Source organism: Grosmannia clavigera (genome assembly GCF_000143105.1).
Source record: "Grosmannia clavigera kw1407 unplaced genomic scaffold GCSC_97, whole genome shotgun sequence".
NCBI classification, from domain to species: domain Eukaryota; kingdom Fungi; phylum Ascomycota; class Sordariomycetes; order Ophiostomatales; family Ophiostomataceae; genus Leptographium; species Leptographium clavigerum.
In genome coordinates, this window is record NW_014040560.1 from 769,842 (window position 1) to 785,183 (window position 15,342).

General features: G+C 56.3%; 4 protein-coding genes across 4 annotated transcripts; 1 reads left to right on the forward strand and 3 right to left on the reverse strand.

Annotated features, from left to right (window-relative positions):
- Nucleotides 1-652: 652 nt before the first annotated feature.
- Nucleotides 653-832, reverse strand: CMQ_4494 (uncharacterized protein; the record flags this gene model as incomplete). The annotated part of the gene is made up of 1 exon (XM_014312650.1): nucleotides 653-832. The coding sequence occupies one exon, from the start codon at nucleotides 830-832 to the stop codon at nucleotides 653-655; it is 180 nt and encodes a 59-aa protein (XP_014168125.1).
- Nucleotides 833-5,195: 4,363 nt separating this feature from the next.
- Nucleotides 5,196-6,770, reverse strand: CMQ_4415 (suppressor of stem-loop protein 1; the record flags this gene model as incomplete). Its single annotated transcript, XM_014312571.1, has 1 exon — nucleotides 5,196-6,770. The coding sequence occupies one exon, from the start codon at nucleotides 6,768-6,770 to the stop codon at nucleotides 5,196-5,198; it is 1,575 nt and encodes a 524-aa protein (XP_014168046.1).
- Nucleotides 6,771-7,694: 924 nt separating this feature from the next.
- On the reverse strand, nucleotides 7,695-8,856 carry CMQ_4511 (export control protein chs7; the record flags this gene model as incomplete). Its single annotated transcript, XM_014312667.1, has 5 exons — nucleotides 7,695-8,234; nucleotides 8,297-8,390; nucleotides 8,457-8,544; nucleotides 8,614-8,690; nucleotides 8,834-8,856. 5 exons carry the CDS (start codon nucleotides 8,854-8,856, stop codon nucleotides 7,695-7,697), a joined length of 822 nt encoding a protein of 273 aa, XP_014168142.1.
- Nucleotides 8,857-10,164: 1,308 nt separating this feature from the next.
- CMQ_4852 (major facilitator superfamily transporter monosaccharide) lies at nucleotides 10,165-15,145 on the forward strand (the record flags this gene model as incomplete). The annotated part of the gene is made up of 5 exons (XM_014313008.1): nucleotides 10,165-10,295; nucleotides 12,900-13,466; nucleotides 13,532-13,609; nucleotides 13,671-14,866; nucleotides 14,925-15,145. 5 exons carry the CDS (start codon nucleotides 10,165-10,167, stop codon nucleotides 15,143-15,145), a joined length of 2,193 nt encoding a protein of 730 aa, XP_014168483.1.
- Nucleotides 15,146-15,342: the final 197 nt, after the last annotated feature.

Genomic DNA, 15,342 nt, shown 5'->3' on the forward strand with positions numbered 1-15,342 from the left:
CCTCGCATTGGACACTTTACGGAAATGCAGATCTGATGCTGACTGTAAATTTGCATTTCGCATCTTTGCGTACGATACAACCCTATCTCGGCGACCCCCTCTACCCCTTCATTATGCACTTCCTGCTATAGAGGCAAGTGCCGGGCAACCAAGATACAGCCTCTCCAGCCATGGCGAATCAATGCTGCGAGTTGAGATATTCGATAGAAACCGGGAAAAATGAGAATGAACAAGTGCTTCGTACTGGCGCAGCCACCCCCACGCCAAATCGTCGTCTGCCACACACTAGCCAAGGCTGCCTCTTCCACTTCGCTTTCCTCCCTTTTGGCTGCTCGCCGTCGCAAGGCGTGAGCAAGGAACTCGTGTGTCTGCGAGAGACCGCGCTTCGTACGGAGACAGGCCATGTCAGCTCGTGCAGTGTCGACGTGCATCCGTGGAATGACGGGCATGATACGAGCAGATGGAACATTGTAGATCCAGGAAGTCGATAAGAGTGCGAGCGAAAATAGTCGCGAGCCGCACGTCCTCTGGCAGGCCGCTTGCCGAACGGAGCAGTCGTATTGTTGGTGATCCATGGCTTAGCGCCTGATCTGCCCCAATAATACTGTGCAAGTACTTGTAAGGCGTCGTAGCCCCTATAACCCACATAGTACTATGTACGTCGTAGTGCAAGGCCGGGCCCGTGCATGGCCGACGAGGCCGGTGAACGGGCACTAATACGGGTACAGGCTACACTAGGCTTTCGCTGCCGTGAGAGGTGCTCTGGCAGGCGTACTTTTGCTGTGAGCTGCGACGAGAGGCCGCCTGCCTTCTCTCCTAGCCCGGTCGGCATTGCGTGTGCGGGTTTCGACCGGAAACACGTCTTTTATGTGCGACATTCGATTGACACCAATCTCTGTCCGTAAGCGATATGGTCTTGTTTTTTTTTTTTTTTTTTTTTTTAGCGCCAGGCCGTCTGGGGATGGCCAGAGGCGATAAGGAGAAAAGGGGACATGTCGCCTACAGCATTGCGAAGCCCAGGTCTTCCCGGGGCCGGAGATACTGCGGGCGTTGAGAGAGAGCCGGAGCCCCTACTCCGTAAAGATAGAGCGCACAAGACGCATAGCGCCGGCTCTGTATCGCGAGGTTTCCGTCGGGTTTCATGGACCCAGACAATTCGCGTACAGATTGATTTTCCACCAAGCCTGGCCTGCATCTCGTAAGATACACGTACGGAGCATGCTCGACAGCGACCACGAAGCGAGATCGACGGGGCCGGAACATGGGAAGAACTGGACTAGCTGGCTCTACGACGTACGTCGTACAGTCTCGCGTTCCGAGCACTGGTGAGCTCGGACGCCGAGGCTAAGGACCAAGCTGAACCCTTTCGGACACTACCACTGCCCCTAGTTTTAGTGTTGAAGACTTGAGGGTTTCTGGTTTTTTTCTTTCCTTTTCATGGGAACGTGTTGGAAGCGTGGCATCGTTTTCGGCATTATTAATGCAATTGTCTTGGGTCTTGGCGAAGCCAGCTTCGCGAGCTCCGGAGCAGAGCTGAGGAAGACAACAATTACTCTGTACGATACATTGGGAAGCGAGATACGGGAAAAGCACCCCCTTCCGCGGACCCTCTCCAGAGCTGGTCTCCACTTGCGTCTTCTCCTCTGCTGTTATTTTGTGCAGCATTCACGATCTGCCACAGGGGTGATCCTGTTCCTGCAATTATTGGGGCCAACTCGTAAGATACACCGTGCACGAACCCTCTTCTATCTGCCTTTCGGCGATGGCAAGGCGGCGAAATACGGGGAGGGGGGGTTTACGCGCCGGCCCCCTCGAGGAATGAAGGCAGTGCTCTACAAATCACGGGCGGGGAGAGAGAGAGACGTGCCGGCCACGTTCATGCAGTTGAGCCCATCCATGGGTTGTGTTTTTTGTTCTACGGCGTAAAGTCGCAAATGGCATGTGTGCTGGGCGTGTCCAGACATGAGACAGGCCTGTTGCAGACAGTTTTTTTTTTCCGAGCCGACGGGGGTGATCCCAGGCTGGACGGCGACGCCAAGACAGCCGCGCGGTCGATACTGCTATGTATACAGAGTATTATGTATATTATGTACTATGTAGGGACAGGACGCACGGTCTTGCCACATTGTTCTACTTCTAGTTGTTGTTGTGAGGCTAGGGAGATCCTCCCTGTAGACGCTCCGTAAACAGTTTCGGCAGGAGCTAGGGACGGACGGGACGGCAGACGGCTTGCCAAGAAGAGTTGGTTCGGGCCAAAGTGGTCAGAGAGATAGCATGTACGGAGTTGTACGAGTACAGCGAGTCTTATACTGCGCCCACGACAAGCACGGGTACTCGTTCGCGCGCCGGACAGGCCATCATCACCTGTTCCAGGCCGCCCGCGCCAGACAGACGGATCGGATTGGACAATACGAGAAGCAGCAGAGGGCGGGAGGAACGGGCTGAAACCGGAGCTTGCTGCGGCAGATCAAACCTGCATCTCGGCCTCGTTCTGCTTTGCATGTGAGCGTGAGCCGGGGCCGAGAGCTGTATACGAAGTGAGATAAGAGCTCGTACCGACCAACAGGTCCACACTGACAGAGCGGTACTCCCCCTTACTATGATTTTTTTGTCACGCTTCCTTTTGCCCGTCTGCACCTGCTATCTACAGCCTTTCTGGCATGTAGCATTAGATGAGGTCGCCGACCTAGGAGACCATGTCTCTCTTTGCCCTCCTGTCTGAGTACATACGTTCACAGGCCGGCCGTCCAGCCTGCGGAATACTCCGCCAGCCGCAGAGGCAGGTGGCCAACCCGGCAGCCCACCGACCGGCCTGAAGCCTAATACGATGTAGGATTTAAGACATCCACCAATCCACCAGGGGTGCATACACTTTCTTTTTATCGTTTTTATTTCTTTTTGCAGGCTCCCAATTCTACTCAATCCAATTCAATAAAATATTAATATTATTCTCCTGGAGCAGTCGGCATTTGCCTGCAGTTTTGTTCAGCTACCTTGCATCTGACGTCGTATTTCGTCTTGATATTTTGGGATGCTCCCCGCACCAAAGGAACCCATCTTTCTTTTTAGAGAAAAAGGAATAAGACGAAAAACATGTTCATTGCTCCGCTTAACATCTACACACCCTCTCCTCTTTTCAGCTCTCACTCGGACAATGCCACTATGAAGACTTTTCCCTTCCCAGTTGCGCCGTCCAATTTTCTATTTTTTTGTCTAGAACCTGCCAACCAGAAAGTTGCATTGGGCCGTCAACTTGTTTTGTTGGGAAAGGGGGCGTGCGAAGAAGAGAATTGGACGACTGCCTGACACGCTGCCCAAAGGAGGGCACTAGGGAACGTAAACAATTCGTATTTCCCGCGTGGTTGTCTGCAAAACTGGCCACCTTGAGACATGGCGTTCTCGTGGTTTCCCTAGAGCGCGGCCGGAGAAGGCGAGGACCCTCTCGGGCGTCCTCCCCCCCCCTCTCTCGGGCACGTTATCGCTCATTCCTGTGTGTCGGCGATCTTTCGGCAAACGACGGACCAGCGAGAAAGATGAAAAGAAGGTCAAGGCGGAAATCAGCGGTTGAAGGGGAAGGATAAGTGGAAAACCAAGCCACGTCAGTCTCACAGTGAGGCCATCAAGAAGAGTCGAGTCATTGCTTCCAACCAACATGTTTCGACCCATTTTGCCACTCGACGCTCGCCTTCTTCTTCTCCCCCACGCCTTTGTCATTCTGTTGTTATAATTATTGTTGAGGCAGCGCGCTGCAGCTTCCGCGTCCCCTTTCGTAGCTCGAGCTGGTACTGCGCAGATCCGCCTAGCTGTACATGGCCATGCTCGATGTGGCATGGACATCAAAAACAATATTTCATCAAGAGGCTCCGGCTGGGCCAATAAGCAGTTGGCGCCTGCACTGGCCTAGGCCGGGGGTGTGTGATTGTGATTGTGACAGGCCGACTCTCTAAATATGCAGCTAGAAGGGTTGTTGGAACCAGCAGTCGCCCAGAGGATGGACGGATTGGGCATAATTAGAAGGATTCCGTCGAGCAGCCAATGGCCGGCCTGTCGGTCGGCAGAAGAAGGGCAGGGCAGTGATTAGGGAAGTGTGACGAAAAGGAAGAGCCGTAAGGCCTGACCAATCCAGGTGTCTGATCTCACGTTTGGCAAGGATGACCATCTCCACTAGGCAAAAGGGTTCTCAATTCATTCCCGGCTGATGTCGACAGTCGGACAGAGGGACCTTAGCATTGTCGGAAGCCTATTTTCCAACGTCATATTACATATTACGGCCTAAGCGAGGCGGCTACCCGCCTCTCTGGGAGACCGGGTGGTGAAATCAAACCCAGACGCGTTCAATCACCTTCCCGCAGCACTGGCTCCTGGGAAGACGAGCAGAATTTTTATTTCGCTGCTGACGGACATTGGCGGCTCCTGGGCTCCTAGCATGCCTTACGTAAGGCGCCGTAGTGCGCATGGTACTTTTTTGCGTCAGGATGCTTCTGGCTGCCTTGTTCTGACGTGCCTGTCCTATTGTCTCACGCCGAAACGAAAAAGGGGGTGCTTTGACAGAGCTGAGTGTGGCCGTTGGCGGTGGCGGCGGCAGCGGCAGCGAGACGTCCTCTACTCCGCCTACGCCGTGCGCGTATACGTCGTATGTACCGCCACCATAGCGTACCCGAATGGCTGCCAAAGGACGCCGAAGCCGAAAGGGCATGACACAAAGGCCTCCATATGCGCAATCGGTGCGGCCAAAGAGGCGAACAATGTGAGAGTGGTAATAATGGAGGGAGCTAAGAACGGGATTGCAGCAGAGATGGGAATTTGGAATTCTGGCTTATCTCAGAAGCAGTCTTCTGTAGCGCGGAAAGCGATCTGAGCGGGAAGTTCTTGTAGGATGTGATGAGATGCGGCCGTACGACCGAAGATAGTTCCGGTGACGAAAATAAAAACGGGGGTGGGTGAGTGGGGGTCAGAAGAGTACGTCGTACGGCGTCCGAGGCCACAGGCGTGCCTTCCCTCTTTGTTCCGAAACAGACAAGTCGGAAGGGGCAGGAAGGACATGTTGGGATGCAATGGTGAGAGAGCAGGAGCGTGATACTGTGATGTGATAGATGAAGCAGAACAGACAAAGACAATATTCCGAGCCAATTCCACCATTTCGTGCCTCTGCGTGATATGCGTGTAGGAGCGCCTCTGCGACTAGCCAGCACACATCAGTCGATGACCATGTCGCCGTGGGAGGCGGTCAGCTTGCGGACGAGCTTGATCCTGGCGGGCGGTGGTGCAGCTGCCTTGGGACGCGTGTCGCTCTGGCAGCCGGGGCAGTTGTGGATAACCTCATGGGCAAAGACGTCGCAATCGATGCAGAAATGGTGGCCGCAGACCTCGCAGGCGTAGCGGCCGCTCTCGCTGACGCCGGAGCCAGTCGTCTGGGTAGCAGCAGCAGCAGCAGTAACAGCAGCAGCAGCAGCAGCAGCAGTGTCGACGGCGGGAAAGGGGGTGAGGCATGCGTGACAGGCGACGGCGCGGCGACGGCGGACGGCGTCGGCGGCAGCAGTCCACGAGACCTCGACCCAGCTGCGCAGCGGGAAGAGGTGGTGGTAAGAGCGAGCCAGATGGGTGGACAGGATCAGGGTGAGGCCGCAGGCGGGACACTCGGCAGGCAGGCGGCAGACCTTGGCGCCGCAGCGCGTGCAGCCGTAGCCCTCGCGGACGGGGCGGCTGTGGCAGGCGCAGACGCTGAGGCCGCCGCCGCCGGCGACGGTGTCGGCGATGGCGCGACTGGGGAAGCCCATCATGAGAAGAGAGGCAGGGCCGGTCGAAGCCGCATCACCGTCGTCAGGCCGCGTGGCCGGCGGCGTGGTGGCAGCCAGGACGAGCTCGTGGAAGTGGACGTCGTGACGGGCCACGGCATAGGCGGCCTCGTCGCCCGGATTGGTGCGGGCACAGATCTCGGCACAGACGGCCACCTTGGCAGCCAGACCGACGATGGACACGCGGATGCGATCGGCCACCAGAGCGGCGATGGTGTCGTGGATGTCGGCCGGATCCGACGACAGCAAGGCGCCAAAGACGACCAGCACCTCACGCGTGCCGTGGGCCGGCGTGTGGAAGAGCGCCCCCCGACACATCTCGAGCGCGTTCTGCAGGCTCGGCTGGCCCTGCGGCTCGACACCGTCCCAGTCGGCCAGCCGGTCCAGGTGCTCCGCCGGACTGCCACCCATGTCGCTCACCCGCAGCGCCACGCCGTCGCGCATCGCCACCACCGCCAGCTGCGAGATCGGGTTCTGCTCGAAAAAGGCCCGGACAAAGTCGGCCGCACAGTCCAGCGCCACCCGCTGGCATGACGGCAGGTAGTCGCGCGAGCTCATCGCCGCGCTCATGTCCAGTACTAGCACCACGTGTCGGATGATCCCCCGCTGCAGCGGCGTCGTGTCCCGCAGCACCCGTCGCCGCTTCTCTGCTGCTGCCAGAAACTCTACCCCCAACACTTGTCCGTCTTCTGCCTCGCCTACTGTGTCCCACGATCGCTTCACCGTCTCCCATGCAGCCTGCTGTCCCTCCCGCCGCTCCCGCCTCTTCTGTCGCCTGTCGTCTCCCCCTCCTCCTCCCATCCCGCCCTTCCTGCTGCTCTGTCGTCCGTGGTGTTGGCTCGGTCCTTGCCCATGGTTCTGTCCTGGCCCGTGATTCGGCCCCTGGCGATCTTCCCCTCGCTCCCGCGTCACCTGGTGGTCCGCAAAGTCGTCGTCGGACGCGTTATCCACGTACTCGCCGTCTGAGTCCGCCATCGCTACAGTCTACTACAATGGTCGCCCCTCCTCCAGCTGCCGCTGCCTAGAGCTGTTGAAGGGAGGAAGGACGCGCTCGATGCAATCGTCCTGTGCTCATTCGGAGTAGACGCTCCCGCAAACTGACGCTGCTGCCCTATACCTCCTTCGCTTGGCGACCTGGACAATCGCTGTGTCGCGACAGCGTGGATGCGCTCGAGCTTGGTCGTGCTGAGCAATCGTAAACTCGTCCTCTTTTTTTTGTTGCTGTTAGCTCACCATTGGGAATAGCCTGGTCGCAATAAAAGCCCACTATACGCTGTACTTGTACTAAGTAAGCGGTAGTGCAGCCTCGCTGGCCGCCCGCGCTCTCTCAGCCAATCCTGTCCCACTCTTTGTCTACCTGCTCAATGTGCTGAAAAGCTGTCTGATTTCTATCTGTACGGATCGACTTGTTGGGAACAGTCGTCCAAAGGGGGTATAGCTAACAATCATGTACCAACATGACATACAAAACACAAATGCGTCATCGTAAATCTGAAATCGCCATCAACAGCACCCATGCTTCCTCAACATGGCTGAAGAACCATATGGGCGAACCGTGGCCCCATTCATCTCCTCCCTGTGTTCTGCTCGTTCGTCGATACACTACTGCCTGTCCGCGAAGTATATATTAGACATATAAGGTTGCGTCCTCTGTGCGCACCTCCAATCCTCCTCATTCAGATCCTGTTGTTGCGCCTCGGCGCGTCGTCCTGTTTCGCCGTTCATGGTATTGCTCCGGAATGCCGAGTGAGTGTAAGAAGATAAGCAGAAAAATCGGAACCCATTACCAAAAAAAAATCAAAAAAATCCGAAAGCCAAAGATATAGCCAAACAAAATGGAAAATCGTAAACGCTGAACCAAAAAGACCACATCTACCTCCTGCACGCATCGTACTGCTCCTAGGTATAGGAGGCAGTAATTGGCCAGTCATCCTCTGTAATGCTGGACCAGAATATCCATAACACCACGACGGCAAGGAACGTGAACAGCGTCTCAAACAGCGCGCCGTCGATCTTTCCCGACGTGCCGTTGCAGATGTGTGAGCTGATCGTGTAGTTGAATATCTGACCGAGAGCAAACAGGACCGCCGCCGCCGTCAGATAGATCAGCGGTCGTGCCTCGCCGAGCACAGCTAGCACCAGATATGCCTCCAGCACGTAGTATGCAACGAGAAAAACCAACGGCGCCAGTTGGTATAGAACATAGAGCGCGATATTGCGGTTGTGCCCAGATAGCGAGGAATCGAAGTGCCCCGTCCAGCTGAACCCTGTGTCGAGCGCAATGTAGCCAGTCCCAATGAACAGGATCGCTGCCGATGCAATGATCAGCCCCAGAGACAGGGGCGTTCCGTCATCGAGAATTTGGAACCCAACCAGCGCGTTTATCATCAATATCCACATTGTCGCCACGATGAAGCCAAGGTGCATGCCCGAAAATGCCTGGTGCCGCCATGTCAGTGCTGCCAGGGCGCTGTTCGGCTTGGTGGAGCGTGCTTGCTTACAAGGCGAACTTTGGAGTTCAGAGGAAACTCGCCAACGCTGAAGATTTCACACAACTCGACCAACATATAGCCCAAGAGGAATAACTGCATTTCCCTGTTCCACAATGTTAGCCACGCGTCATCTTGACTCTGTGAGACAGAAACACCCGGAGTCACCTACCTCCGTCCAACCGCGGCCTTTTTGCGATCTGATCGGTATATCAAAAATGCTGACACAAAGATGGCGAAACCGCATAGAATGACAGAGCCTGCGGTGTCTCAGGTCAGTACTATGGCCGATGCGACGCTGTGAAAGCGAGGACAGGAGGGAAGCCTACCCAGGTTCCCTAGTATCCGGTGGCCACTCAATGGAATCCCCTTGAGCTCACAGCCTCCCCAAGGGCCCGTCTGGTTTCTGTGTGGCGACAACAACTGGCACAACCTGTCAGTCTGCTTGTCCACCTGTGTGGTGCCGGCGAGGCAGTTCTCCGACAGGACCACTGTCGGGGACTGCAAAACATAGCCAACACTGAAATGGACTGGGCAAAAAGTACTTACATTGCAAACTGGTAATGTGGCATCGCGACAGAATTTCTGCAAACCAACGTGTCAGCTGCCAGCACTTCTCAATTGTGGGCACACGGTGGAGCTCACGTCGAAGTTCCCGAACTGCGTTGACCCCATCTCTATGAAATATGCCGGCGCGAGGACGGCTCAGATTCCCTTCGTCAGAAGCCTTAGTTCGATTCCTCACCCCTCTGCAAGGCGTTATCACGATGGATATTAATCGCCGATGCGATACCCAACGATCGAGGTGGGCGCCTGAAAAAAGTCGGTGGGGATGGTGGAACGGTAAGCGTCCGAGCCTTTCTTTTTGTGGCTGCCGAAGTGCAAAACTACGGGTGGAGAGACGAGATTCTGCAGGACGGACGCAATCGAGTGGCGCGGTGATGAGCTGGCAGTATTTCCTTGTTTGACGCGTTCTCCAGGACGCAGTTAAAGCTGAGCTTTGGGGCGTAGCGAGGAGTCGAGGAGCAACAGCAAAAGAGCTTGCTCGTCGACCGAAAGCGATGATGTGGGTTCGCGTTTTCGTCCTGAGTAACGGAGCCTGTAATAATTTCTGCTGTGACAGATGATTGTCCACTCTTTTCCCAACCCGTCAATTTTTGTATCGCCTTGTCGGAGCGAACCGCTCTGGTCGCCGTCGTCGATGCGGCTTGAAACAACACGATTATTCGCGTTTGAATGAATGCGAAACGTCCTTTTCGGACTTGTTTTCGACTAGCACCTGGAGATTGAAGGTGACGAAGGGGGATATGAAAGAAGAGACCGAACCGGGGGAGAGAGGGAAAGTTTGCAGCAGCCTGATGAAAAGGTAGGGAAGGCAGTGGGGAAACCTAATTTAAGAGTCAATGCTTGGGAGGGGCGGGAGGATCAGCTAGTCAGGAAGCAGAACGTGAGAGCGAAAGAGGAAACAGAGGGAAAGAGCCTGCAAGATGTCGGCCGACCCATGCAGAAGGCGAGGGAAAAGAAGGAAAAATGCGCGAAACGGAGGCAGCGACCGGCCATCTCCAGCTCAACCAGCCATCCAAGACCACGACAGCAGCGTAGCAATAGCGTTCTTCAAAGTCGCAGCAATATCCAAGGTCTGCTCTCCACACCTCCATCAGGCCCACTAGTTTTCGGCCCCAGCGAAACGGGGACGTCTCATTGGCGCAAGAAGCACAACCTGCCCCTGGAAGCAAGGTGCAGAACCTGAGATTGGCTACCGGCCAGGGGAAGAGCTCCGTCTTCGAGACACTAGCGCTCATAGCAACCAGTGGCTCGAAACGGAGATATGGGCCGCTGCATGACAGTATGGGGGAGGATACGAAAGTGCTGTGGCTGGAATGAGCGCGGAAGCAGACAGACAGGCGCTGGGCCAGATCCAGATGAAGATGATCTGGCGATCAACGGCCGCCGACATCCTTAGGCTGGGCCCGGCTGCGTTGGCTGCAAACCATCAACTCGAAGGCGGGTGGTATCTTAGGAAGAACAAAGGCCTGAAAGACATGAGGTTGGGCTGCTTTGATTTCATGCATGATGAGCTGGTCGCGTGGTTTAGGGCCACTCGTCCGTCGTGCCAGCCACTTTATCGCTTCATGCGCGCCAGCCGTAAGCGGCCTCGGTATCCTGCAGAGCCTACGACGTGCTGGAACTGGCACTGGCCCTGGGACATGTCCTGGATTGGCAGCTGCCATTGCCGTTTTTTATCGCTGCGACTGCCCTTTTTTCCACCTTCCGTTATCGTGTCGGGCGACCTGCCTTTCCACCCTGGCCGCCAATCCCTCACACATGGGCCGACCTGCATTCGAAACATGAATCACTCTCTCCCTCGCCCAATTTCCTACATAGTACTATGTATCGATCCCTCTGTGCTCCCTCACGACCGACGGCGACTGCTTTGCGGTGCCGCCACGATCGCGATTGGTACGGAGTGAAAGTATATCAGCAATGCTTGCTGGCAGAAACGAATTCGTATCTGAGCTTGTATCTTACTAAGATACATAGTAAGATACGACGTACGGAAATACGATCACTCATGTAGCCGACCTGTGGCTGCTCCATATTTGGATGGATACCGCAGCTCACAATAGGCCTTCAGACGGCTGGACCCATAAAGGCGCCAATCGGCCGCCAAGAAACATACGAGCACAGAGCCATATTCGTATATCGCAGGCGCCGCTGCAATTTACGGATTGCCTTTGTGTGCGATTAAGCATATGACGGGACTCTTTCTTGTCCTTGTTGGAAGTGCCTGACATTAGTCCGGACAATGACTTTGGTTGCTATAGCGGCCTGAAGGCGCAACCGCTTTTACAGCACATCCCAAAATTAGAGTGTATCACTTCCTCGACATCGGGCGCCGTGATTGGGCAACGAGAGATTGCACATGTAGGCAAGTCTTCTGCATGGCCCTTTGGTTGGTGCGAAGCCAGAACAGAGGACATTGGAAATGAAAGCCCAAAACAAGACTACCGTGCAGCGAGGGATGTATCTTATCTACTCCGTAATTATTCGGAAGTTATGGTGCATTGGCAAGCGACATTCGAGTAAGACAATTCCGCCTCCTCGCGTGGGATCCTGGGCCACATAAGGAAAGGTATCGCAACATGCTCGTATCTGCTCAATAACAATCGCGTTTGACCCCAAAGCGGCACCGTTTGCATGCTCATCGCCTGCGCCTCCTATCGTCGTCCTCCATCCATAGCGTGAAGGCCCAACCGTGGCTGTGCAAGGTAGGCCGTGTGACGCGTACGACGAGAAGGGTGGCTTTTTATAGATTTTGCTGTCCATTTGCTAGAGCCACACAGAACATCAGGCTCAACCAGCTGTCATCAAAGGTGATCCAATTCGGTGGTTTCTCATGTACCTAACTCGGTAGAATATCTGACGTGTGCTTGGCGTTGATATTGCCTTATATGACCGGCTCTCCAGCACCGAAAAAGTTGGCAGCCAAGCCCACAAAGCTGCAGATACTATCACGGAGTAGGCACGCTCGTATTTCACGTCAGATGCGGCGCCGGGAGCGGCGCCTGTCAGAATTTCCGTATGTCCCATCACAGGCGTGCTCAGCCGTGCCGAGCAAGCAGAATGTGCCATGGGATTTCTCCGCAGCAACCCACCCCATTCTGCATGCTCCATAATCCTACTATGTACGAAGAGGTCTCGTGAGCCACGCACGCTTTGCTGCAGGTGCAACCCACCCCACCCCCAAAAAGGCTAAACCTGAGACTACGTCATCGCAAGGCCAGCAGCACGGCGGTACACAATCGGCCTTCCGACACGAAATAAGCTCTCGGGCTGCTGCTTATGCGGGCATACTCCGGACAGCTTGCTTGTAGGCCCAATCCGCCATATGCGAGCCCTGGTCAGCTGGCGGGAAGCCATGCCGAGACGAGCAGCCAACAGGGGGGGAAACAGGTAAAGGGATGCTGTCAGCTCGGAAGCAGATAACGCGGAGCCAGGGACACAGTGCGCTGCCCCTTTTCACGTGCCGTATCCGTCGGCTGTCGGCACTGTATACGCGTTTGTCGCTGCGATGGCCAGCTGCATGCCTGTGCACCGTGTACAGCGTACTGTAGCAGCTGTCTCCCGCCAATTGTTTGTCTCTTTCTCCTTCCCTCTCCTCCATTACGCCGTACCTTGTTTTCGATCCCAACTTTTCTTTGGCCTTTCTTCACCCTCCCGACTGTCCCGACTTGTCTCTGCCGAGCTTCCTCGGCCTCCTGCCATCGTCAGCCGACCTACCTCTGCATATCTGATCGCCATCACCATTGCATCGGGCACATCGACCGGAATAGCGCGTGCCTCCCTTTATATTGTATTATTTTTGTATAATTATTTATTTGTCAATTGACACACTGCAGAGACAACAGCTCCGACTGCCGGCACTATTCCCCACCCAAAAAGACAGCCGAACCAGAGGACGAGGCCAACACATTTCGAGTCAGCGACCGGCTCATCCCGCCCTTTTCTTATCTTGAAGCCATCTTCCTCTTCTTCGTTCTCCCCGCCCTTTCTTCCCCCTTCCCCCTTCTCCTTCTCTCTTCCCCAGTCGCGGACGGGTGCTGCCGCCTTACAGCCCCCATCTCGTCAAGATTTCCTCCTTTACCAACCCGGGTCGTCTCCCGTCCAATATCCCACTTCGTGACCTCCCGTCGTCTTCTGCACAGGCGTCGAGCTCTGCCGACCGTCAGGACAAACCGTTTCTTCTCGCCGCACCGCCCGGCCGCCATCAGCGCCGCCGCCGAGCCGACTCCTTATCCTCGTTGGGTTCCCGATCCGATTCCGATTCCGATTCCGAATCCTGGCTCGACACGGGCGACCTTGCCGAGCAGCTGGCTGACGACGCCGACAACCCTCCAGACATCCACGACCGTCGACATACCTCCACGGCCACAGCCGCCCCCTCTAGTCGCAAGAAAAAGCCGAGGCAGGTTCACTACGACGAGAGCTCGTCTCGAGAAGGCTCCCCGCACCGTCATCTGCATCACCGCTCCGGCCACCATCACGCTGAAGACGTTGATAAAGAGGCCATCCAGATCCCCGACTCGGCCTTCCGGCACGTCTCTGCGGCGGAACGCCTGCTTGCCTCCATCATGACGGGCGGCTCCTCATCCATCCATGGCCTCACCGGCAAGCCCTTGATGTGAGAACGTCTGCTATCCTTGGCCAGCCAGGACGGTCTGCTAATCCAACCCACCTTGTGCCCAGCTATTTCACCAGCATATTCGTCTCCTTGGGCGTCTTCTTGTTCGGATATGACCAGGGTGTCATGTCGGGCATCATCACGTATGAACCTACTATCCCTCAGGCCCATCCATCACAAGAAGAGTTTGTACTGACGGGACAGTGGCCCATACTTTATCGATTATTTTGGTCACCCCTCCAAGGCCCAGGTGGGCACCATGGTTGCCATCCTCGAGGTGGGCGCCTTCATCTCGTCCCTCGTCGTCGGCCGTGTCGGCGATATCATCGGCCGGCGGAAGACGATCATGTACGGCTCGGCGATTTTCTTCACGGGCGGTGGGCTTCAGACGTTTGCCACGGGCATGCCCATGATGCTGCTCGGGCGCATCATTGCCGGCTTGGGCGTGGGGATGCTGTCGACCATCGTGCCCGTGTACCAGTCGGAGATCTCGCCGCCGCACAACCGTGGCAAGCTGGCGTGCATCGAGTTCTCGGGCAACATCATTGGCTACACCAGCTCCGTGTGGGTGGACTACTTCTGCGGTTACATCAACAGCGACATGTCGTGGCGCGCGCCACTGTTCATGCAGTGCGTCATGGGCTTGCTCCTCGGGCTGGGCAGCCTGATCATCGTCGAGTCGCCCCGGTGGCTGCTCGACAACGACCACGACGAGGAAGGCATCGTCGTGATCGCCAACCTGTACGGCGGCGGCGACATCCACAACGCCAAGGCGCGCGAGGAGTTCCGCGAGATCAAGATGGACGTGCTGTTGCAGCGCCAAGAGGGCGAGCGGACCTACAGCGACATGTTCCGCCGCTACAAGAAGCGCGTTCTGATCGCCATGTCGGCCCAGGCCTTGGCTCAGCTCAACGGCATCAACGTCATCTCGTACTACGCCCCCTACGTCTTTGAGTCAGCCGGCTGGCACGGCCACCAGGCCATCCTGATGACCGGCATCAACGGCATCACCTACTTCCTCTCCACCATCCCGCCCTGGTACATTGTTGACCTCTGGGGCCGCCGTTTCATTCTCCTCAGCGGCGCCGTCGCCATGGCCATCTCGCTCTCGGCCATCTCGTACTTCATCTTCCTCGACATCAGCGCCACGCCTACACTTGTCGTCATCTCCGTCATGATCTACAATGCCGCCTTTGGCTACTCCTGGGGTCCCATTCCCTGGCTGTACCCCCCGGAGATCCTTCCGCTGAGCATCCGCTCCAAGGGCGCCAGCTTGTCCACGGCCACCAACTGGGCCTTCAACTGGCTTGTCGGTGAAATGACGCCCATTCTGCAGGAGTGGATCAAGTGGCGCCTGTATCTTGTCCACGCCTTCTTCTGTGTCACGAGCTTTGTCGTCGGTAAGTGTCATTTCTCTCCTCTTCAGACGAGAGCGTTTTCTGACAATGCCCCCTCTAGTGTACTTCTTGTACCCCGAAACCTGTGGCGTCCGGCTGGAGGAGATGGGCTCTCTCTTTGGTGACGCCAGCACGGCCATCGGAACTCCCCAAGCGTTTGGGACACCCCGTGTTGGTGGCGCTGAGGCTAATGCCCCTTTTTGGCCCCCGGCTCGCCCGTGCCTGGACTCGACATCCGTGGCCACAGTCAGTTTGGGCCTTCGAGCGCAATACCAGGCCTGAACATTGACCCGCCATCCATTGTGCGCGGAGAGTCATCTAGCACGGGGGGGCAGGATAACGGTGCTCATAATAGAGGCATCTCCCGCTGGATTCCTCGCTTTGGTGGCTCGCGGGGAAGCTCTTTGGAGAGAGAAACCGGCAAGTACGCGCCACTTGGGCAGCGAGAAGAATGAGCGGCAGCTGGACGCAGCATGTGC